This window comes from Scyliorhinus torazame, chromosome 11 (assembly GCF_047496885.1).
Source record: "Scyliorhinus torazame isolate Kashiwa2021f chromosome 11, sScyTor2.1, whole genome shotgun sequence".
Classification (NCBI taxonomy): Eukaryota; Metazoa; Chordata; class Chondrichthyes; order Carcharhiniformes; family Scyliorhinidae; genus Scyliorhinus; species Scyliorhinus torazame.
This window is the reverse complement of record NC_092717.1, coordinates 40,906,085-40,930,422: the sequence shown is the minus strand read 5'-3', so window position 1 is coordinate 40,930,422 and position 24,338 is coordinate 40,906,085. Positions and strand designations below refer to the sequence as shown.

Sequence of the window (24,338 nt, the reverse complement as noted above, 5' to 3'; positions counted from 1 at the left end):
AGCTCTCATCTGCTAAAACTACTCATTGTACAAAGATAACACCTGGCTTATTTTCTCTACTGCAAACTGTCTTCACCCCTCTTTATTGCTGCCTTCTGCCCTAGCCCTGAACTCGTGTCTATCTCTAGTTACTCTCCTATCTTCCCTTGTGCCATCTCTGAACTTACCTTGTCAATGAGAGCTCCTGATGCCACCAGAGTAACAACGAAGGGTCAGGAGGAAAAGCCATTGTAGGTGATACTCTGGCTAGGATTACATAGATAAGAATGGAACCAGGCGAGTGCAGTCCCAACCAATTGGGTGAGAGTAGAAAGGTGTTGGAGAAGGGTGCTGTCACCAACCATGTCAAAGGCTAAAAACAGGTTGAGAAGGACGAGGAAGGATAGCTTACCTTTGTCATAGTCACATACAGTGGGCGTGAATCCCGCCCCCGCCGGTTGCCGAAGTGTCCGGCACCGGAGATTCGGCGGGGGCGGGAATCACGCCGCGCCGGTTGCTGGGCACCCCCGCTCGATTCTCCGGCCCGGATGGGCCTAAGTCCCGCCGATAAATTGCCTGTCCCGCCGGCGTGGATTAAACCACCTTTTGAACGGCGGGACGAGGCGGCGTGGGCGGGCTCCGGGGCGATCTAGCCCCGGGGGGTGCCCCCACGGTGGCCTGGCCCGCAATCGGGGCCCACCGATCCGCGGGCGGCCTGTGCCGTGGGGGCACTCTTTCCCTTCCGCCTCCGCCACGGTCTCCACCATGGCGGAGGCGGAAGAGACTCCCTCCACTGCGCATGTGTGGGAAACTGTCAGTGGCCGCTGACGCTCCCGCGCATGCGCCGCCCGGGGATGTCATTTCCGCGCCAGCTGGCGGGGCGGAAATTCCTCCGGCGCCGGCCTAGCCCCTCAATGTTGGGGCTCGGCCCCCAAAGATGCCATTCCGCACCTTTGGGGCGGTGCGATGCCCGTCTGATTGGCGCCGTTTTGGGCACCAGTCGGCAGACATCGCGCCGTTTCGGGAGAATTTCGCCCCTGATTACATTGTTTCCTTTGTGATGTTCAAAATGCTTTGACTTCAAGAGGTGTGAAGTTTGATTTGGTTCCTGTCATTTCTATAGTTTTATTTGCCAATTGTGTCCTCAGCTCATAATTTTGACTTTTATTTTGGCTTTGAATTATGTTTCTCGTAGACTGATAGTCTCCAGGTTTCTTTAATTTACCTAGTATTAGCAAAATTTCACACCTAGAATTGTCACAAAATGCAACTGAACCTTGGGGGAAATTCTCCCCAACGGCGGGATGCCCGCCGACTGGCGCCAAAGCCGGCGCAAATCAGACGGGCATCGCGCCGGCAAAAAGGTGCGGAAGTCTCCGCATCTTTGGCGGCCTAGCCCCAACATTGAGGGGCTAGGCCGACGCCGGAGGGATTTCCGCCCCGCCAGCTGGCGGAAATGGCGTTTGTTGCCCCGCCAGCTGGCGCGGAAATGCGGCGCATGCGCGGGAGCGGCCGCTGTCAGTTTCCCAGCGCATGCGCGGGAGCGGCCGCTGTCAGTTTCCCGCGCATGCGCAGTGGGGAGAGTCACTTCCGCCTCCGCCATGATGGAGGCCGTGGCGGAGGCGGAAGGGAAAGAGTGCCCCCACGGCACAGGCCCGCCCGTGGATCGGTGGGCCCCGATCGCGGGCCAGGCCACCGTGGGGGCACCCCCCGGGGTCAGATCGCCCCGCGCCCCCCCCCCCCCAGGACCCCGGAGCCCGCCCATGCTGCCTGGTCCCGCCGGTAAATACCAGGTTTGATTTACGCCGGCGGGACAGGCAATTCCTGGGCGGGACTTCGGCCCATCTGGGCCGGAGAATCCAGCGGGGGGTCCCGCCAACCGGCGCGGCCGGATTCCCGCCCCCGCCCAATCTCCGGGAGCGGAGACTTCGGCGGGGGCGGGATTCACGGCGGCCAACGGCCATTCTCCGACCCGGCGGGGGGTCGGAGAATGACGCCCCTGATCTTTTCCTTTCCAGATGCTTACTAAGATAGTTACTTTCAATGAAGGTGTGAGCCATTGTTTTTGGCTTCATTCAAAATCCTGTTTGTCTTGTTTGCCTGCTTGACCAAGGATATCTGCATTTTACAATCCTGCTCTTTGCAGCTGCTGTTAACCTTTTATGGGATCTTTCCCTGTATCCTCTCATGTTTCTCTCAAACCAGATATTGCCAGACTTCCATGTTTCAAATGACACCTCTTTCCATATTTTCAATAACAGTACTCTAAATTTTTGAAAAAACACACCAGCTAACATGGGGACCAGGCGGGAAAGTTGGGTGGTCAGCTGTTTAATGGAGCAGCAAGTGGATCTTATGAACAAGATGAGCTCAGGGATGGTCTAAAATGAGATTAGAAATAAATTAGAGAAAGATACAACAAAGCAGGTAATAATTTATTTATAATGAATCCAGGTTTTGCCAAAATACATTGAATATGCAACAAGTTAGAATGATTGTGTTAAGTACAACAGACTTTATTGTTTAACTGCAAATTTTGCGGCAAACCTTCAAAAACCTTCTTCCCAAGGTGATTAAGTAAATATTCAATTAGTTGGTAACCAGTTTAGCACCTAATTTAGAAGTATGCTACAAAAAACACAATTCGAATGAAGCATTATTTGAACTTCTTCTACTTAAAATTATTTTTACATTTAAACAAATTCCAAAGATAACAAAAACATGAAAGTCAGAATTGTTTAGATTCAATTCAGATTGAGACTACAAGGTAGACTGTAAAGTGGCCCTGAAATTCCACAAGGCTATCACTGGTCACTCATTGTAACTTTAATTAAAACCACAGGGAAATGGAATGAAGTGCCATTTTCAGCCATTTATACCACTTTATTTCCACTGGAATTATGAATGGAAATTGGTACTAGATCTAATATATTTTCTATGCGAGGAAGATCTTCTATGTGTCAACATGCAGAAAAGTTGTGATTGCACTCTTTGTGAAATCATTTGATGGTGTCATATGTAGTACAGAAAACAGAAAATCTTCCAGGTTCAATTAACAGATCAGTAAAATTAATTAGGATCGCAAAGTGATTCTCACGGGGTAGATGTTGACCTCGTTTAGTAGTGCACAATGGATGTCATTGAATCGATAGCCCAATTTACAACTCTCCCACTTAATATATCCTATGATTTTAATGAAAATTGTGAGAGTTTTACAATGAGCTGCCAATTTGTTATCATTCAGTTTACACTATTGCACAAAATCAAAATTGCAACCAGTATGCTTTTATAGTCTCCTTGCAACACCAATAATCCAAAGGCAATACTTGATCCAAAATGATAGCAAGAATCAGATTGATCACCTTTGAATGAATTTTATTTTAAAAATGGTGACCTATAGACAGCCATGTCAGTGACGATCAGTTTCTGCTCCACGACCTATTGGCCAGTGAAGCCACTTAAAGGAACGGTCAATGGTATGAGAGAAAAGTTTGATTTTAAATGTCAATTAATCATGCTGGACTATTTTTGTGCTATTGTTCATATGTCTGGAGGAACTCTGATGTTTTGTATTGATAAATGTCTTGTCCTTTAAAGGCATCAAACCTAACGTTCAAGGTGCCCACTTCCTGCAGGAGCATTTGGATAGCACTCAGGAGCGGCAGCTTTGTGTGACTTTGCACTTTCTGTCTCAGGAGATGCTAGGGTCAGCCGCTGCCTCAATTGAGTTCAGCTAACTCAGCACAGCTTGCACCTTGAACCTCATGTTTGTAAGCCTTAACTTCTCAGTAGATAACATCAATCAGGAACCTATTCAAGCTATAGGATCGGTTTCAACTGTTCGCACTCGGGGGTGGGGGGAAACAAGTGTCAGAAAATCAGTCACTGATATCATGGAGAAAGATCAAATTGAATGTAAAATGACTGACCAGCCTGCTGCTGCCTGCTTTTCATTTTGCAGAATCAGTTAAAATCGAACCCCACCTGTTTAAATTGAGTTATAATTATAATTTTACCGATTCAATATTAATTCTATTCTCAGTTGTCTGAATCTCACTGGCAGTAAATGGACAGTTTCTTAAATAAATGTTTAATATATGTTAAACTATCTTGATGGAGTAGATCAGACCACATTCATATGCAATGAACTGCTAATATCACTGTACCTATCAGAATGATGCATTAGTGTGTTCTTTCATTAAGAGTAAAACGCACTAACACCTTCTTTAGCTCAGCAACTTTCACAGTTCTAAAATTCAAGGGCACAGGAAGTGAATTAGATGTAGATTCTTTCCGATTCGCACAATAGTTACTGCAGCTAATTAATAGTGAATGCGGTAATGCTATTGAATACTGTCGCCATCACCGCTGGATAATGTGAAGCAATTCTGCACTAGTCAATATAATTGTTTCTGAATAAATTAGGTGGCATTAGAATACAAGTAAAAATCAAGGATAACACTCAAGACACACTGCACAAGCTAAACATTCCAGACAGTAGGAGGTGCACAAAGAACATGCAACTTCCATTAAAATACTTGGAACATCAATTTTCTACTCTGTGTAGAAATCCATCTGGATGAATATTCTCAAATTCATTCTGTAGGGCCTTTGATGAATTCCATGATTTTGGAAACTAGGTGCTCTTTCTTGTCCCTTGTCTTTACAGAAATGCCACGACTTTTCAGCCAAGATTGAAGAGTAACACTATTCAGTTTAGCCAGCTGCAGAGAAAGAAAATGTAGAGTTTAGAATTATTAACCCAGGCTCTCATTTGCATTTTTTTTTACATGAAGTAAAAACAGTCAACTTTCTTCCTCCATTCAACACCACCAATGTAACCTATAATAACTCCCACCCTCCCATAAATACTTTACTGACAAACTGTAAGATAGCTTGGGTTAAACACTCATTCTACTGTACTGATAGATCACTATTGACCTTCACCTATACATTAATGACAATTTCAACAAAAATTATCCAAATCTGCCGCTAACTTTGGCAGAAAACCTGAGGAAATAGGGTAAACGGCAATTTGCACCATTTTCCAGCGTTTCCACCTGTCACTCGTCGGAAGTTCCAATGAATTATGCCCTGCACACTAGCAATTTAACACCAGGCTTTCTCACACAATATAATGACCCAATTTAAATGAATTGGAACAATTAAGTTGGCCCAAGTCAATTAAACTGCAGTTTCTTAGTTTCACCTCTTTGGGTTGCAGTATCATAGATTTAAGGTAAGAGGTAGAAGGCTAAAAGGGGAGTTGAGGAGAAACTGGGGGCTGGATTCTCCGCCGGCGGGATGCTCCATTTTGCCAGCGGCCCGGCGGTTTCACGATGGTGTGGGGCTGCCCCACAATGGGAAACCTCATTGACCAGCCGGCGGAATGGAGCACCCCGCCGGCGGGGTGAAACAGAAATGTGGCGCGGCAGGGCTGAGAATCCACCCTTATATTGCCCAGAGGGTGGTGGGAGTCTGGATCTCCCTGCCTGAAATGGTGCTTGACTCAGAATCTCTCGTAATATTTAAGAGGCATTTAGATATTCACTTGCGCTGCCATAATGTCCAATGGGCCAAGTGTAGTCAGACTTTTGATGATCGGTGTGGATACGACAAACCGAATGGCATCCTTCTGCACTGTTAACATCTACAAATCTAACCTAATCTAAAAATCATGAAAGACAGGTTTAAAAATTGCATTATAGATAGGACACGTGCAGACAAAAGCACAGAAGTAATATTTCACATCGGGGAATTACATTAAAAAATCATCAATTTATCCTTCTAATTGCTCACAATTTTGAGTATAATGCAAGGAAGTAAAAATAAAGATAAATTGCTCCACTAAACCAGTTTCTGTACAGGCCTTGTACAATATTCTGTACAATATTCTGGAAGGAAATGTTCTGCTGAATGTTTCCTGTCTTTTCTCTTCAGAGACATAACAAGCTAATCGCCTTAAGTTACCCATCCTTCAGCAACTGCCTCCCTTAGCATGAGATTTTCAATAGCCCAGTGGCTCAAAGCATTAGGCTGTAAAGAGCATTCAATCATCTTTTACTCAAGTTACTCTTAGAACTCTTAATTCCATTCCTCACTAGGCATCTATACACCTCTGTGAAGTACTTTGGATCTCTCTCTCTACATTACAGGTGTTAGTTAAATGCAAGCTATTACTGTCAATCAACCCCAGGTTAAATAGTTCAGGTGTGAGCATACTTTTCATGCCCAGAATTATGTCAGGACTTTCTCAGGGCTTGTTCACTTTATTCCTATCTCCTCCAGTTCCTTGCCCATTGCGTAAATAACCTTTGTTTAGCTTTGTTATCCATCTCAGTTGTTAAATGAATCTGGATTTGCCCTCAATTTTATTTCATTTCATTAAGCAGCTGCATAAATAAATCGTTGCACAATTAAGCAAACCCCTGCACATAATTAGTCAGTTTAAAAAAAAAATTACTTCTGATAAAATAGATAAATTCATGCTTTCCTTTTCTTTTGTTTAATATTTTCATGCAACAAAATGAAAACAGTTAGCTCCACAGTCCTAACATCAGTTTTCTGGCTTTTAATACCATTAGTGGGTAGGTATTTTCACTGTCGGGTGATGACAATAGTGAGTCATGTGCTAAATATCAGGGCTTAAAGGTTAATGCATGGGGGGAGGTGACGTATATTCCCTTGAGTGTAAAAGTTGAGACTGGAACATCATGGCATTGCTAAAGTAAACTTCAACTTCTCTCTATGTGCAGACAGTTTAACCTCTGTATCATAAACACAGGGCACAATTTTCCCCAAAAAATGGTAAGTGTCACTTTTGGCGTGAAATTTGGTGCTACTTCCACCGGCTTGATCCAGGTGGCAATCTTTGGGCACTTAGAAAATATTGTTTTCCCAAACATGAAAAACGCCAGACCTGAGGCACCAAGCGGCTGATTCACCCGCCCCAGGGGTCATCTGAGCACTTCAATCAAGGTGGTAATACACAATAAACGGCTCCACACACTTGGGGCTGGATTCTCCGTCGGCAGGATGCACCGTTTTGCCGGCAGCCCGGGGATTTCCCGACGGCGTGGGGCTGCCCCACAATGGAAAACCCCATTGATCAGCCGGCCTAAGAGAGCATCCCGCCGGCGCGCTGAAACAGAAATGTGGCGCGGCGGGGCGGAGAATCCAGCCCATGATCTCAGTCAAGCAACAGGGATGGCAGCTAGAAGACCAGGGGCGAAATTCTCCGTTATCGGCGCGATGTCCGCCGACAGGCGCCAAAAACGGCGCAAATCAGTCCGGCATCGCGCCACCCCAAAGGTGCGGAATCCTCCGCATCTTGAGGGGCCGAGTCCTAACCTTTAGGGGCTAGGCCCCCGCCGGACTGATTTCCGCCCTGCCAGCTGGCGGGAAAGGCCTTTCGTGCCCCGCCAGCTGGCGCGAAACTGACATTGTCGGGCGGGGCATGCGCGGGAGCGTTAGCGGCCGCTCACGGCATCCCCGTGCATGTGCAGTGGAGGGAGTCTCTTCCGCCTCCGCCATGGTGGAGACCGCGGCGAAGGCGGAAAGAAAAGAGTGCCACCACGGCACAGGCCCGCCCGCGGATCGGTGGGCCCCGATCGCGGGCCAGGCCACTGTGGGGGCACCCCCCAGGGCCAGATCGCCCCGCGCCCCCCCCCAGGACCCCGGAGCCTGCCCGCGCCGCCTTGTCCCTCCGGTAAGAGAGGTGGTTTAATCCACGCCAGCGGGAGAGGCATTCCAGCAGCGGGACTTCGGCCCATACGGGCCGGAGAATCGCCGGGGTGGGGGGCGCCAACTGGCGCGGCCAGATTCCTGCCCCCGCCGAATATCCGGTGCCGGAGAATTCGGCAACCAGCGGGGGCGGGATTCACGCCAGCCCCCGGCGATTCTCCGACCCGGCAGGGGGTCGGAGAATCTCGCCCCAGATCCCAGGGGCGTCATTCTCCGCCGGCGGGAGTCTCCGTTCTGCCGGCGCTCGGGGGTTTCCCGACGGCGTGGGGGTGCCCCACAATGGGAAACCCCATTGACCGGCCGGTGTTGCGGAGACTCCCGCCGGCCGGTCGGCGCAGAAATGTGGCGGGGCGGGTAGGAGAATTTCGCCCCAGATTTTTGTTGAGCTTGTGAATGCCCCATCACCAAACCTTTTGTCATCAGGAAATAAAATACGAACAAATTTGAGGATAAATTTTAAGGTATGGAACATTTCTCAGATACCTGATTATTGTTTGCATGCTTTGCCACATCAACATCCTGGATAGCAGGCTTGGACCTTGGTTTCTTTGGATTTGAATCTGACCCTTTTTCCTGTGATTGAGAGACCACAAAATAGAGCTCAGAATTTTTCAAATTCAGGACTCAAGAATACTTTGTATTTGGACAGTCGCTCAATAAAATGTCAACAATCACCGGAGATCTCCAAACAAAAATTGTGCTTGCTACTTTGATGAGGCACCAAACTATATTTTAAATTAGCAACAATGCAAACAATTAGATTACCCAGTCGTGGGTGCTTCAGTCAAAAAAGACCATGGGCGGAATTCTCCGTTATCGGCGGAAAGTCCGCCGATCGGCGCAAAAAACGGCGCAAATCCGACTTGCGTCACGTCGGAAAAATGGGTCGTAGGTCTCCGGCCTGAAATGGGCTAGCAGCGACGTAACGGGATCCGCGCTTGCGCAGTGGTTCACGCCGTGCAGCGTCATACGCGTCGCACGCGTGACGGCTCATAAGGCCGCGCTGCTCCCCCCCACCCGACCAGAACACCCGACTGGATGGCTGGCCGCCGCTCAGCCCCGAGGTTCGAGTCACGGGATGTGGAGGCGCTCCTGGACGCGGTGGAGCAGAGGAGGGACGCCCTGTATCCCGGGCACGGCCGCAGAGTTGCCCCACGCCACAGCCGGCGTCTGTGGAGGGAAGTGGCAGAGGCCGTCACCGCTGCGGCCCTGACACCACGGACAGGCACCCAGTGCCACAAGAAGGTGAACGACCTCGTCAGAGCAGGCAGGGTGAGCCTCCCCCATATCACCCCCTCCCCCCATATCCCCCCTCCCCCATATCCCCCTTCCCCATATCCCCCCCCCATATCCCCCCTCCCCCATATCCCCCCTCCCCCATATCCCCCAGTGAATCCAGCCCTAACCTTAACCTCTGCAATGCACGCGCAACCGATGGCGTGCATTCATATACCTGCCTAACAGTGTTGCCTTTTACCCCTGCCACCCCCCCCCCCCCACAGGATAAGCGCGCACACAACAATAGGGAGCATGTGAGGACTGGAGGAGGCCCCGCTGATGAGAGGCCACTGAGCGAACACGAGGAAAGGGCCCTGGAACTGGCTGGCGGACGTGACGACCGGGAGGTTGCTGATGCAGAGGTCGGGGGCGTAGTAGCAAGTGAGCCACCGACAGCCCGTCCCCATATCCCCCCTCCCCTATATCCCCCTCCCCCATATCACCTGATCACTGCCTGATGTCTAACCATGCATGCTTCATTGTGTATCGCAGGACCAAACGTCCAGGCACCCATCCCCGCAGATGCTGACCGCCCGCAGGATGCCCCTCGGAGGCCACGGGAGACGGAGAGACACAAACCCTCCAGCATGCGACGCCCGCAGGATGCCCCCCGGAGGCCACGGGAGACCCGGACCCTCCAGCATGCGACGCCCGCAGGATGCCCCTCGCACACCACGGGAGACGGAGAGACCCGCACCCTCCAGCATGCGACGCCCGCAGGATGCCCCTCGCACACCACGGGAGACGGAGAGACACGGACCCTCCAGCATGCGGCGCCCGCATGATGCCCCTCGGAGGCCATGGGAGATGGAGAGACCCGGACCCTCCAGCATGCAACGCCCGCAGGATGCCCCTCGCACACCACGGGAGACGGAGAGACCCGCGCCCTCCAGCATGCGACGCCCGCAGGATGCCCCTCGCACACCACGGGAGACGGAGAGACACGGACCCTCCAGCATGCGACGCCCGCAGGATGCCCCTCGGAGGCCACGGGAGATGGAGAGACCCGGACCCTCCAGCATGCGACGCCCGCAGGATGCCCCTCGCACACCACGGGAGACGGAGAGACCCGCGCCCTCCAGCATGCGACGCCCGCAGGATGCCCCTCGCACACCACGGGAGACGGAGAGACACGGACCCTCCAGCATGCGACGCCCGCAGGATGCCCCTCGCACACCACGGGAGACGGAGAGACCGTGAGCAACAGGGAGACGACACCCCCGTCACGTGCGGGAGTGACCACCCAGCGACGAGGGGGGCAGCTGCAGGCCCCCGTCACATCCGAGCCAGGACACCACTACCCAGGACACCACTACCCAGGACACCACTACCCAGGACACCACTACCCGGGACACCACTACCCGGGACACCACTACCCGGGACAGCACTGCCCAGGACACCCCTACCAGGGACAGCACTACCCAGGAAGACGAAATACTGGACAGTGACTCAGAGTGGATGGGTGGAGACGAACCCCCACCCCAAAGTGCCATGGACTCAGAGTGGGACGAAGAGCACGACACAACGCCACTGCTGTCACCAACACCCTCCACCATCGCAGAAACACTCACCTCAGTTGGGCACTTTAGTGATGAGGCGTCTGGTACACTCACTGGTGCGCACAACACAGCCGTCCCGGTACAGCAGGTGGAGGTAGGAGCAGCAGAGGGGCCGGGCGGTCGGAGGGCAGCCCAGCCCAAGCGAACATCTGCCGCCCAGATGGATCCCGGGTTCCTGGAGTTACCACACCCACACATAGATCCGATGCAACCACCGACCCGGAGACGAGCGAAGAGGGTGACGGGCGGCTTGCGGCGGCTGCAGTCGCAGGTGGAGGAGTCCACCCGCGTCCAGGAGCTGGGAGTGGTGCCGGTTATGCGTGCCACCCAGGCTGACACCGCACGGGTGGCGTCCGCGGTGGAGGCAATGGGTGCGACGGTGTCAGACTTGGGGAACGGTTTGCGAGGCCTGGGGCTTTCCGTGCAGGCGGCGTCTGTGGCCCAGGACATGGCTGCCCTCTCACAGGAGGCCATGAGCCAGTGCCAGCGCCAGATGGCAGAGGCGCTCAACGCCATAGCCCAGTCTCTGCCGGCCATGGCCCAGTCTCAGCAGGCCATGGCCCAGTCTCTGCAGGCCATCGCTGAGGGCATCGGCGCCAGTGGCCATGTGCGAGCCGGCGTCGCACTGTCACAGACAGGGTTTGCCAACCCCCTGGGCTCCATGGCTGCAAACCTGCAGACCCCCGTCGATACCAGCACGGGCCTCCAGGACTGGCAGCGCCAGATGTCGGGGGGCGTCGCATGGCCAGTCCGTTCGCATCCCCCACCCATGTAGAGGCCTGGGGGCCATCGGGCACCCCGAGGGAGGAGGAGGTGGTGTGGTCCGTCCCGGCTCCCCCTGTAGGGGAGGTCCCGGTACACCGCGACACCTCGGACTCCCCCCCTTCCGTCCCAGGTGCATCGGGTGGGCAACGGGCAGGACAGGCTGGCAGCTCGCCATCCCAGTCGCTCGGGCCGCAGCCTGGCCCATCTAGACCAGGACGCCCCAGGAAACGGCCGCCAAAGGAATCCAGTGTCAGAGGGCAGGAATCACAGGAGTCCACCTCCAGTTCTGCTGTACCGTCTGGGGAACCACGTAGACGTAGTCAAAGGGCCCGTAAGGCCAAACAATTAGACACTGAGTAAGTTGGCACGGGTGCAGGGCACAGATGAGTTTTAGGGGCGAGGGCACGTGCATGAACTCGTTTGGTTATTAAAGTCAATGTTACACCTACAGAAGCTGCCTTTGTGCTCTGTCCAAAGCGTGCGGGGGTGTCATGTACGTTGAGCGCAAGTGTGTGTGTGAGGGGTGGTCTTACCTCAGCCCCAGGTGAGTCTGCCCCCTGGGCCGCCATCAACATCCCCCGGGCAGAGGACGGGACCGTGCGCTGCAGTGTCACAGCCGCATGCAGGGATGGTCCGGGTGGATGGTGGTACTGTGGCCATGGGTCAGACATAGTCCAACGATGTAGAGCCAGGAGCTCACCGCAGGGCGGGTTGTCATCATCCTCCATGGCCTGCAATAGACACGCGTCCACCCGCAACTGTGTAAGCCCTGCCCGTTGTGCTGCAGGTGGATCGGCAATGGGGGGGGGGTGGTGTGCATGCGGGTGGGGTGTGTGGGATTGGGGAGGGGAGTGAGGGTGCTGGGTGGGTGGATGGGTGGGGGGTGTGGGTGGTCGGCTGTTGCCATGGTGTGCGGTCTGTGGCCATACTACCCGATCCCCACGCCCATCTAGTCAGTGAAGCGGGCGGCTATCAGTCTGTCCCGTGCCCGCTGGGCCAGCCGGTAACGGTGGACAGCCACCCGCCTGTGTCTACCCCGTCTGCCCTGACGATTACCCCCATCCCCCTCATCTGGGAGGACTGCGCCTCTTCCTGCTGCTCCTCCACTCTGCCCTCCTCTGCCTGCGGCACATCGGCCCTCTGCTGGGCTATGTTGTTCAGGACGCAGCACACCACAATGATGCGGCCGACCCTATCTGACCGATACTGGAGGGCGCCCCCAAAGAGGTCCAGGCACCTGAAACGCATATTCAGCACGCCAAAGCACCTCTCTATCACTCCCCTTGTCGCTACATGGGCATCATTGTAGCGGTTCTCCGCCTCATTGCGTGGCCTCCGTATAGGCGTCATCAGCCACGATCGCAATGGGTAGCCCCTGTCGCCCAGCAACCAGCCCCTCAGCCGGGGATGGCGTGCCTCGTACATGCCGGGGATGGATGACCACGACAACACGTATGGGTCGTGTACACTGCCTGGGTAACGGGCGCAGACGTGCAGGATCATCATGCGGTGGTCGCAGACCACCTGTATGTTCATCGAATAGGTCCCCTTCCTATTGGTGAACACGGCCCTGTTATCTGCAGGTGGCCGCACGGCGACGTGCATCCCATCGATCGCGCCCTGGACCATGGGGAACCCGGCCACGGCAGAGAAGCCCTCGGCCCGGGCATCTTGGCTGGCCCGGTCCACGGGGAAGCGGATGTAGCGGTGCGCCATGGCATATAGGGCATCTGTCACTGTCCGGATGCACCGATGCATGCGATATGCCGGACAGGTCCCCACTCGGTGCCTGGAATGACCCCGTTGCATAAAAGTTCAGGGCCACCGTAACCTTGACGGACACGGGGAGAGGGTGTCCCCCGCCAGTGCCACGCGGTGACAGGTGTGCCAGCAGGTGGCAGGTGTGTGCCATGGTTTCCCGCCTCATCTGGAGTCTCCTCCTGCATTCCCGGTCCATGAGGTCCTGGTATGACTGCCGGGGCCGGTACACACGGGGCGCCCTCGGGTGCCTCCGTTGCCGTGGGGCCGCGACGTCCTCCTCCCCCTCCTCGTCCTGTCGGTCAGGTGTCCCTCCAGCCTGGGCGGCTGCCGCCTGTCCCTCTGCGGCAGCCTGCGCCCCGATCGCGGGCCAGGCCACCGTGGGGGCACCCCCCGGGGTCAGATCGCCCCGCGCCCCCCCCCAGGACCCCGGAGCCCGCCCGCGCCGCCTTGTCCCGCCGGTAAATAGGTACTCTAATTCACGCCGGCGGGACAGGCAATTTATCGGTGGGACTTCGGCCCATTTGGGCCGGAGAATCGAGCGGGGGTGCCCGCCAACCGGCGCGGCCCGATTCCCGCCCCCGCCGAATATCCGGTACCGGAGACTTCGGCAACCGGCGGGGGCGGGATTCACGGCGGCCAACGGCCATTCTCCGACCCGCTGGGGGTCGGAGAATGACGCCCCTTATTCTTCTGAACACCAATGAGTATAGGCTCAACCTTTCATCGTAAACCAACCTTTTCATCCCAGGAATTAGCCCAGTGAATCTTCTCTGAGCTGCTTCCAATGCAAATATGCCCCTCCTTAAGTAAGGTGATGCAAACTGTACACACTACTCTGTGGTCTGACCAGTACCCTGTACAGCTGTATCAAGACTACCCTATTTTTGTACTCCATCCTCCTTGCAATAAAGGCCCACATTCTGCTTGCCTTCTTAATTACTGGCTACATCTGAGTGCTGACCTTTGGTGATGCATGTACGAGGACATCCTAGTTCCTCTGCATCACAGCATTCTGCAATCTCTCTCCATTTAAATAGTACTCTGCATTTTTATCCTTTCTGCCGAAGTGGATGACCTCACACTTTGACACATTGTACTTCACCTACCAAATTTTTGCTCACTCATGAAACTTTTGCGAACACTTTGTGTCGTCCTCACGCCTATGTTCCGACCTATCTTTGTATCAGCAGTAGATTTGGCTACAATACAATTCGTAAAACTGTGTAGCACTCAGTGTAGGCCAAACAGGGTTGGAAGTAGCTGGCTACAGGATATAACTGGACCTGGGGGAAGGCAGTAAGAAAAAAGGGAAAGTGGAACAGTGACGGAAAGAGAGAAGGGAGGAAGAGAGAGCATTAGTGGAGATGGGAAGTGAAGATAAGAGAAACTAAAGGGGGTTAAATTGTCAGGTCCAGGAGGTGGCTCTAGAAATAGTGGATGCATTGGTGGTCATCTTCCAGGATTCTATAGACTGCAGAATAGTTCCTGCAGATCGAAGGGTGGCTAATGTAACTCCACTATTTAAAAACGAGAGAAAGCAGGGAATTATAGACCAGTAAGCCTGACGTCAGTAGTGGGGAAAATTCTAGAATCTATTATCAAAGATTTTATAGCAGAGCACTTAGAAAACAGTAGCAGGATCGGACAGTCAGTATGGATTTACGAAGGGGAAATCATGCTTGACAAATCTACTGGAATTCTTCAAGGATGTAACTAATAGAATTGGGAGCCAGTTGATGTGGTGTATTTTGACTTTCAGGAGGCTTTTGACAAAGTCCCGCATAAAATATTAGCGTGTAAAAGTAAATTGCTTGGGATTAGGGGTAGTGTAATGAGATGGATAGACAACTGGTTGGCAGACAGGAAACAGAGTAGGAATTAACGGATCTTTCTCAAATTGGCAGCCAGTGACTAGTGGGGTACTGGGGCTGTTTAGCACAGGGCTAAATCGCTGGCTTTGAAAGCAGACCAAGGCAGGCCAGCAGCACGGTTCGATTCCCGTAACAGCCTCCCCAAACAGGCGCCGGAATGTGGCGACTAGGGGCTTTTTACAGTAACTTCATTTGAAGCCTACTTGTGACAATAAGCCATTTTCATTTCAGGGATCAGTGCTAGGACCCCATCTATTCATAACGATTTAGATGAGAAAACAATATGCATATCTCCAAATTTGCAGATGACATCAAGTTGTGTAGGAGGGTGAGCTGTGAGGAGGATGCAGAGGTCCTTTAGTGTGATTTGGACAAGTTGAGTGAGTGGGCACATGAATGGCAGATGCAGTATAATTTGGATAAATGCGAGTTAATCCACTTTGGTAGCAAAACAAGAAGTTTTTGAATGGCCATAAATTAGGCGAGGGGAACATGCAACGAGAACTGGGTGTCCTCGTACACCAGTCACTGAAAGTAAGCATGCAGGTGTAGCAGGCGGTAAAGAAGGCAAATGGTATGCTGGCCTTCATTGCGAGAGGATTCGATGACAGGAGCAGGGATGGCTTGCTGCAATTATAAAGGGCCTTGGTGAGGATATACCTGGACTATTGTTTGAGTTTTGGTCTCCTTATCTGAGGAAGGATGTTCTAGTTGTAGAGGGAATGCAGCAAAGGTTTACCAGATGATTCCTGGGATGGTTGGACTGACGTACGAGGACAGATTGAATCAGTTAGGATTGTATTCGCTGGAAGTTCAGAAGAATGAGGGGGAAATCTCATCAAAACCTATAAAATTCTAACAGGACTGGTTCGGGTAGATGCAGGAAAGATGTTCCCGATGGTGGGTGTGTCCAGCACCAGGAGCCACAGTCTGAGGATGCATTTAGGGCATAGATGAGGAGAAATGTCTTCACCCAGAGAGTGGTGAGCTTTTGGAATTCATTACCACAGGAAATAGTTGAGTCCAAAACGTTGTATGGTTTCAAGAAGCAGTTAGATATAGCACTTAGGGCGAAGGGGATCAAAGGATATGGAAGAAAGCGGGTTTAGGCCATTGAGTTGGATGATCAACCATGATCATAATGGGTGGCGCAGTGGGCTTGAAGGGCTGAATGGCCTCCTCCTGCTCCTAATTTTTCTATGTTTCGGAATTTGTGCAGGCATATCGGTTTTGAAAATTGGGTCCAAGATTTCTGATGGGAAGCATGAGACTGCCATTGGGTAAAGGGGTTTGCAAATGCACCCAACAACCACCATCTAGACCACAACATGGTGCCATTTATGAACTCAACACTCCAGCCAGTCTTAACCTCGTACAGCTGAACATGGAACTGAATGGCCTAGAGATCCCCTCAACAATATTGTTTGAAGGGATTAAAAGGAATTTATGGGTTATTTGAGGATTATTCTTTTCTGGTTGCTGGCTCAATTTTAGACCTTTTGAAGTTTCCCTATACTTGGCTGAAGTTTGACTACACTATAGGTAATCGTGTGGCTGGTGCTGAAACACTTTTTAAATTTAAATATTGTGCTAAAGAAAGTTGCTTCCAGACATTGGGGGCTTGGTAGGGGTTCCTCTGGGAATTGAACATGACTGAGATAATGAAGGTGATCATACAGAGAAGGACAAGCTGGCTGATGATCTAAGTCACAATTTGCAGTTTTCAGGATGCATATGTGTAAGGAAGGTCACTAAAGTTCCCTTTGCAAAGAGAAACATATTCATATCATACCCACTTGCCAGAGACAAGCAAGGAGTAAGAGCACAACATTTTGCATGAATTGTAGGCTTCCCCACGGTGCAGGATGCCATTGATTGCATGCACACCACCTTGCATGTGAGGTGTGTGAGCACAGGCAGCACATCGTACAGATGAATGTCCATTATACTAGCAGTAGTCGTGGTTCTTTCATTCTGTGGCAATCTTCTGTACGTTTAATCTGTATTTCAACTATCATGACATCTTAAAGGCTGGATACTGGCAAATAAGCATTATAACCTCATCACATGGATTACGACCCATTAAGCAGTGCAAGCACATGTCCACAGCAGGCCTACATTGCGAACCATGCTGCCACAAGGAACGTTATGGTGCAGCATTGTCCTCAGGAAACCCTTCTGCAGCCGGGCGCGCATTCAAAAAACCTTTCAGTACTTACCTGAGAAGTTATCAGGATTTCTAATTGTGTGCTGCATGCTGTTCCAATTTTTACTCTTCTCTTCCAGCATCTAATATCACTAAGGCAGACTTTCATTCATTTCCACAGCTAGTAGTTCCTGGAACAGGAATCTGGGGCGTCATTCTCCGACCCCCCAGCGGGTCGGAGAATGGCTGTTGGCCGCCGTGAATCCCGCCCCCGCCGGTTGCCGAAGTCTCCGGTACCGGAGATTGGGCGGGGGCGGGAATCGGGCCGCGCCGGTTGGCGGGCCCCCCTGCTCAATTCTCCGGCCCGGATGGGCCGAAGTCCCGCCGAGAAATTGCCTGTCCCGCCGGCGTAAATTAAAGTAGGTACTTACCGGTGGGACAAGGCGGCGTGGGTGGGCTCCGGGGTCCTGGGGGGGGTGCGGGGCGATCTGGCCCCGGGGGGTGCCCCCACGGTGGCCTGGCCCGCGATCGGGGCCCACCGATCCGCGGGCGGGCCTGTGCCGTGGGGGCACTCTTTCCCTTCCGCCTCCTCAACGGTCTCCACCATGGCGGAGGCGGAAGAGACTCTCCCCACTGCGCATGCGCGGGAAACTGTCAGCGGCCGCTGACACTCCCGCGCATGCGCGCACGGGGATATCATTTCCGCGCCAGCTGGCGGGGCAACAAACGCCGTTTCCGCCAGCTGGCGGGGCGGAAATCCCTCCGGCGCCGGCCTAGCCCCTCAATGTTGGGGCTCGGCCCCCAAAGATGCGGAGCATTCCGCACCTTTGGGGCGGCCGATGCCCGTCTGATTGGCGCCGTTTTGGGCGTCAGTCGGCGGACATCGTGCCGTTTGGGGAGAATTTCGCCCCTAGTCTTTCGCCAGGGGCTTAAAGATTGAAGTGCGCCATTGTACATCAAGCATGGCTGACCGGGAGGCTTTCTTGCTCTTACCGTCAGCAATTGGCACATTTGGAAGAATTTGCAGATTGGCACACTGAACCTATTTGACAGCATTATGAACGTATCTTTCTTGGCCATCAAGTCCTGGGGTGGGACTCGAACTCGGAGCTTCTGGCTCAGACGTAGGGACACCACCACTTTGTCACAAGATCTCCACTACATGCTGTACAACCTGACAATTATGGGGAACAATCCTTGGTTCCACCTATCAGGTGGGAAGCTGCAGAACAGTAGCACGAGTTAGATGCAGAATCAGGGCAGAGCAAGTGTACAAAACAACTACCATGGACAAAGCTTCTCTGATCCAAGGCATAACTTTACTTTTCTTCAGTGGAATTATGTCTTTTAAAAAGAAAACATTACATGGAGTTTATGCTGCCAATAAAATATGAAAACAGTAAATTACACCTGTATGACAATACAAGATCTTTTCTGAAAACTCTATTTAATTAAAATGTCAATGTCGATCCCCTAATGACCATGCCATAACGTCTGAGCCCCCCAGCGTCGGATTGGGGGTTACCCCAAAAGATGTGCTGGGGACATTCTCTCTGAACTTCACAGGTAAAGATTTGCACAGCAATTGCCCAGAAGTGCAAACTTCCTCTGGTCAATTGCCCTCTGCTAAGAACCATCCAACAACGTGATTCAAACTGCAAACTACAGATGGTTCCAGCTGGGTCACAACAATAGAGACTCAGAAAAAGCTAGAAGATTTAATACCTCTTCTCGCGTCTGCGTAACTGTTGTTCAGACACAGATGGAAACCCCCCAAAGGAGTCACCCCCACACTGCCACCCTCAACCACCTCCACTCTCTCAAACAACCCCTTCACAGGATTGTCCTCATATTCATGGGACTTATCCCCACCCCATCCTCCCGGTCTCCAACTGCACTCAACTTCCAAACCCTCCCCCAATCTCCAAGTCCTCCCATCAACCTCCGATCCCCGAGGTCCAATCTTTCTTCTGAACCCCGCACCCCCTCCTCGACATCCAATCCTCCGTTGACCTCTGAAACCTCTCCTTGACCTCTGATGCCATCTCCCGATCATCAATGCCACCTCCTCGACCTCCAATCACCTCCTCGGCCTCCCATCTACCCCTCCGCGACCTCCCATCCGCCCTCCCCGACCTCCAATCCGCCCTCTTCGACCTCCGATCACCCCTCCCTGATCTCCAAACTCCCCCACCCTCAAATTGAACCCCCTCCTCAATCCAATTGCCACCCGACCTCCGAGCCCCTTCCTGACCTCCGATCCCCATCCCCCTGGTCTGTCAATTTCACTGGACCTTTAAAGGTACCTGGTTTACAGAAGCTATCCACTCCAAAGCTCTTGCACTTTGATGCCACGCCTCGGGGACATGCGCGCTGCCTGGATCTCGCCCGTTCTGAATCGAAAGATTGGGCAAGACAGGCTGGAGAAAACAAATCCCATACATAATTGGGCGCAGAATGGCAATCCGACTGCCACTTTGAGGAGGTTCAGGCCCCGCAATTCTGTATGGGCAAGTTCTCCTCCATCAAACGGACATTTTGAATCGAAATCCTGATAACTCATGTCCTTAGCATATGAATCTTCTTGAAATAATTTTTAGTATTTCAGCATTAATTATCTATCTTTTGTCACAGTTGTTCAAAAAATAAATGAAGGATTGTTCTACAAGATCAACTGAAGTCCTTTGACAAAGTTTCTCGCTATGGTTTATATTTAAAATTTTTGAGTTCTCAGGAGGACTGGAGAAATCACGTGGACTCCTGTTGTCATGCCCAGTAAACGCATGTCATATTCATCGCTTTAAACATGGACTGCATTCAGTGTAGAATTTTCCAGAACTGCCTCTTCTTTTAAAACTGGATTTTAAAAAGGCTGTTAAGGCCACTGCTGAGAATCAGATGACTTCTGCAATTTCTGCATAAACTACCTCAAGTCTCTGGAGAGGTTTCTAATTGATTGACCATGGGAGGGATGCCCCCTTGAATCGACATAACAAGATGAAAAACATTTGTGGATTTCGCACATTCTATTGTTTGTGAGATTATACAAAAGTCAAAATCTATGGACACTATAGATGTTCAGGAGACCTGAGAAGGTGAATTAAAATGTTTAGCTTCAGCCTAAAGAAAAAGGACGCAATGTGGCATACAGTACAAAGCTCCCAACTGGGACAACCAATCTTGCCGGTCCCAAACCAGGCTGGCTTTTAAGAGGTGATTCTATAAGCCCCAGCTGATGGGCTTCCGCCCATTAGCAGGGGAGCTTTATTCCATGAGCCCCACTGGGAGATCAATCAGGTTGTCCCTGTGGGTCTCGTGAGGGTTATTACATCGCTCCCCCGTGAGGTCCGAAGGTCCCTCTGTCGCTGGATACAGAGGAGGTCTTCGCCACTTTGCCTGTGGCTGTGCTTCCAACATCTGTGGGGCTGGGTCGGGAACCTGGTTTTATGCCAAACATCGGAGGAGTCCCGTCAGAGATCCATCTCTGACCATACTGTCCTCCGAAAATATTGATTCCGTATCCCTGTGTGATGCCGAGTCTTTCATCCCTTGCTGACCTGGGCCCAGGTCCTTGGAGAGTTGAGCTCCTTGGCTAATAGATGGTGGGCAGGGGGAATGAGGGACCGAGTCATCTGGCGAGGTTACCTCTGGTGCAGGCTCCCTGACTTTGAGGCGGTCCACTTGCTTGGGTACAGTCCGTTCTGTGCTACGACTGTATAAGAGATTGGTCCTGTTTTCGCCACTATGGCCCACTCACCGGGCGCCGTCCACAGAATTCCAGACGTATACTGTGCACCCTGGTTTGAATCCTCTCTCCTGCTTCTGGTGGTTGTGATACTTCTTCTGGATGTCTTGTTTCTTTTCCACCTTCCTACCAAGTTTGGGAAATGCTAAGCTTAGACGGGTCCGGAGCCTTCGACCCATCAGTAGCTAAGCCGGCGCTACGCCAGTCATAGCATGCAGTGTGGTTAGATAATTAGATTTAAAACCTGCCAGTTTTGTTTTAACTGACCCCCATGGTTTGTTTTTTCTCTTCTTAAAGGTTTGCACTGCCCATTCAGTCAGACCATTCGAAGAAGGGTGAAATGGGGCAGTATTTGAGTGTGTTTCACCACATTGTTTGCATAAACCCCTGATATTCTTCACTTATGAAAGGGGTACCGTTATCGGTGACAAGTGCCTCTGGAATACCATGGGTGCTGAATGATTGGTGTAGCTTCTCTATGGTGACTCACAAAGAAGTTGTGAAAGGCATCCGGTGTATATCCAACCACTTTGAGTGGGCATCGATCAGTAGCAAAAACATTGACCCCAGGTGAAGTCGGCTTGCAAACACACCCAAAGGCTGGAGCAAGGCTGATGGTGGGAGCCACTGATGCTCTTGGCAAGCCGCACACTGCTGCACCACCCTCCCAATATCACCATCGACCCCTGGTCGCCACACGTAGCTCCTGGTTAGCATTTTCATGTTGGAAACCCCCGGATGTCCACTGTGAAAGTCCTGCAGAATGGTTTTCTGGACTTACCTCGGGGAGACCACACGGGCTCCCCACAGAAGAATGTCGTCCTCTAAAATGGGCTCCTGCTGCACTGTTGCAAAAGCTCTCAACTCTTCCAGAAGTATCTCTTGTAGTCCCCCATATAGGACGAAGTGCCGCAGTTTTTTCAATGTGGGATCCTTTAGGGTCCATATACGAATTTATGAGGGTGTGACTGGTAACGTGTCTATTAAATTTATGGCCAACTATGTTGGACAGGTATCTCTGTACAATCACTGATGGTAATGATTCATGACAAGCTCCACGAGTTCACTGAAGGTCTTCGAATCTGGAGCTGCTGGGTATCAATTGAAAGTTGGGGCTCCACAGGCAGTCAGGACTATTACCTTTTGCCGGACATCTCCTATAACACCAGTCTCTTGGAACAAATATGCATCCGTTCGGTAAACTGGGTTCAATCTTCCACACCTGAGTCAAAGACCTCTAGCCTGCCAGAAAGCGGCATTTTAAAAGTCTCGCCAACCTTGTTCTCGTGCTGAGGAATTCAAGTGCGGTCCGGACGTGTAGAATTAGAGCCATACCGTTTCCTTATCGCCAGGTTAAAAACTCAGGAGACCCGAGAAGGTGAATCAAAATGGCAGTTTATTTGCAGCTGAAAGAAAAAGGCTGCAACATGGCATACAGAAAATAGATCCCAATCGGGACTATCGATCATGCCAATCTGTACCCGGCTGGCTTTTAAGAAGTGATTCATGAGTCCCAGTTGATGGCCTACACCCATTAGCAGGGGAGCTCGTATTCCATGAACCCCACTGAGAGATCAATTGTGCCATCCCCTCGGGTCTCGTGGGGGTTATTACAGGCTCCTAGACTTACTTTCTCCGAGCTTGTAATTTTACGACAGTTGTTGAAAAAACAATTAAATCATAAGTAGGTGCGAATGGCCACTATGTATTCTCCATTGTATAGCAAGACTTTTAACTTTAAATCATTCTGGGTAGACAGTAGAACTATTGATCATGTGATTAAAACTGACTAAAGATAACAAATCATATTTCCCCAAGAACCAGGAGGAAACCAGTCAGTCTGAAAACCTTCAGGAGAAGAAGGACCATTCCTCCAGGTAGAAGAACAAAACCATGCCTAAAGACCAGTTTACCCAGACACTGAAGAGTCTAATTCATTTTCACCTGCAACAAAAGCTCGTCTCTGCAGAAACTCTTGCTGAAACCTCACCTGGGAATCCAGAGTCTTCCAAATTCCATTGATCCAAAGAATCATGGGAAACAACCTATCTAGATTGAAATTTGAAAACATGATTTGCATCTAACAACCTAAATGTACTTTGTCTCCAGAATCTACCTTTACTTGTTTGTGTCTCTGTGTGCATGAGGGAGTGAGTTGCCCAGTCCTTTGCTCCTGTGTCAAATGTGCAGAGACAGTAGAATTCTTGGTGGTAGATAGCGGACACAATGCTAATAGCATGGTGCCCAATTTTACAGTCCTCTTGCCTGCCAAACCATCCCCAGGGAAGTAAAATCCAGCCCAAAGTTGGCAGTGTTTTTCTAACATATAAACATTAGTTCCTCATAATAATAATAATAATCATCATTATTAGATGACCATAGAACATACAGTGCAGAAGGAGGCCATTCGGCCCATCAAGTCTGCACCGACCCACTTAAGTCCTCACTTCCACCCTATCCCTGTAACCCAATAACCCCTCCGAACCTTTTTGGTCACTAAGGGCAATTTATCATGGCCAATCACCTAACCTGCACGTCTTTGGACTGTGGGAGGAAACCAGAGTACCCGGAGGAAACCCACGCAGACACAGGGCGAACATGCAGACTCCTCACAGACAGTGACTCAAGCCGGGAATCGAACCTGGGACCCTGGAGCTGTGAAGCAACAGTGCTACCCACTGTGCTACAGCGCTGCCCATTACATTATCAGCGCCCAAGTGCACTTTTTACTAGGTATTCTGTGTGGAAAATGGCAGGTGGTTTTCTATCAAACCAACTCAGTATTAAAGTTGATCGGAACCAGAACAGACTCAGCAAAGTAATATGTTTAACTTTTTAGAAATCACTTTTCTTGTCAGGTCAAAGGGGGAACGATGCTCCTTTAGGCCCCAAAAATAAACCTTGTGCTCCCCTATTGCAATATCATCCACATTTCCCCCCCCCCCCCCCCTTTGACCACAGGCTACCTTAGAGCTGGTCCGGCAATCATTCCTGTCATTTACTGCTCTTGGCCAATGACCTCCGTACCTCATGTAGCCCTTTATCTTTCTACTGGGAATTTTACAGCTTTCTGGCCCTAACAGTGATTAAATCTGAACCAAATCTTCATTTGCCCCTCAGCCAGCAGGTGCTAGTAATATCAGAGTGTACCAGAGCTTTTGGGAGTGGAGGATGTGTGAACAGCTGTTTAGCATGGGCAGCATATTTGTATAGCAGATTGGTAGGCAACACTTTGAAGCATGCATACAAAGTCCATTCAGCTGGTATATAGTACTGTTGTGCAGTTGCATCTTAACAGCTTTCTGTCTTTAACATAGTACAATGTTGCAATGTGCGTCATAGGAGAAAATATCAAACAAAATTTGATGCTAAGCCACAAAGAGGCATTCATAAATGTAGTGTAACAGCTTAACAGATAGGATATGCTAATGTGTGACTGATGATGTACCACTGATATCAGTCAGTCATGTGGTATACTCTCTCTGTAGAGA

The 24,338-nt window shown here is 51.2% G+C and overlaps 1 protein-coding gene across 4 annotated transcripts in view; it reads right to left on the bottom strand.

Moving 5' to 3' along the window:
* Positions 1–2,393: 2,393 nt before the first annotated feature.
* The window catches only part of c11h18orf63 (chromosome 11 C18orf63 homolog), a 153,832-nt gene continuing 131,887 nt past the window's right edge, over positions 2,394–24,338 (bottom strand). For all 4 annotated transcript variants that reach the window (XM_072467166.1, XM_072467165.1, XM_072467163.1 and 1 more), the window contains 2 exons: positions 8,206–8,295; positions 2,394–4,703 (listed from right to left, as the gene is read on the bottom strand). In XM_072467166.1, coding sequence (XP_072323267.1) covers positions 4,691–4,703; positions 8,206–8,295 — 103 coding nt within the window. In that variant the 3' untranslated portion in view covers positions 2,394–4,690. The remainder of the gene's footprint in view (positions 4,704–8,205; positions 8,296–24,338) is intronic.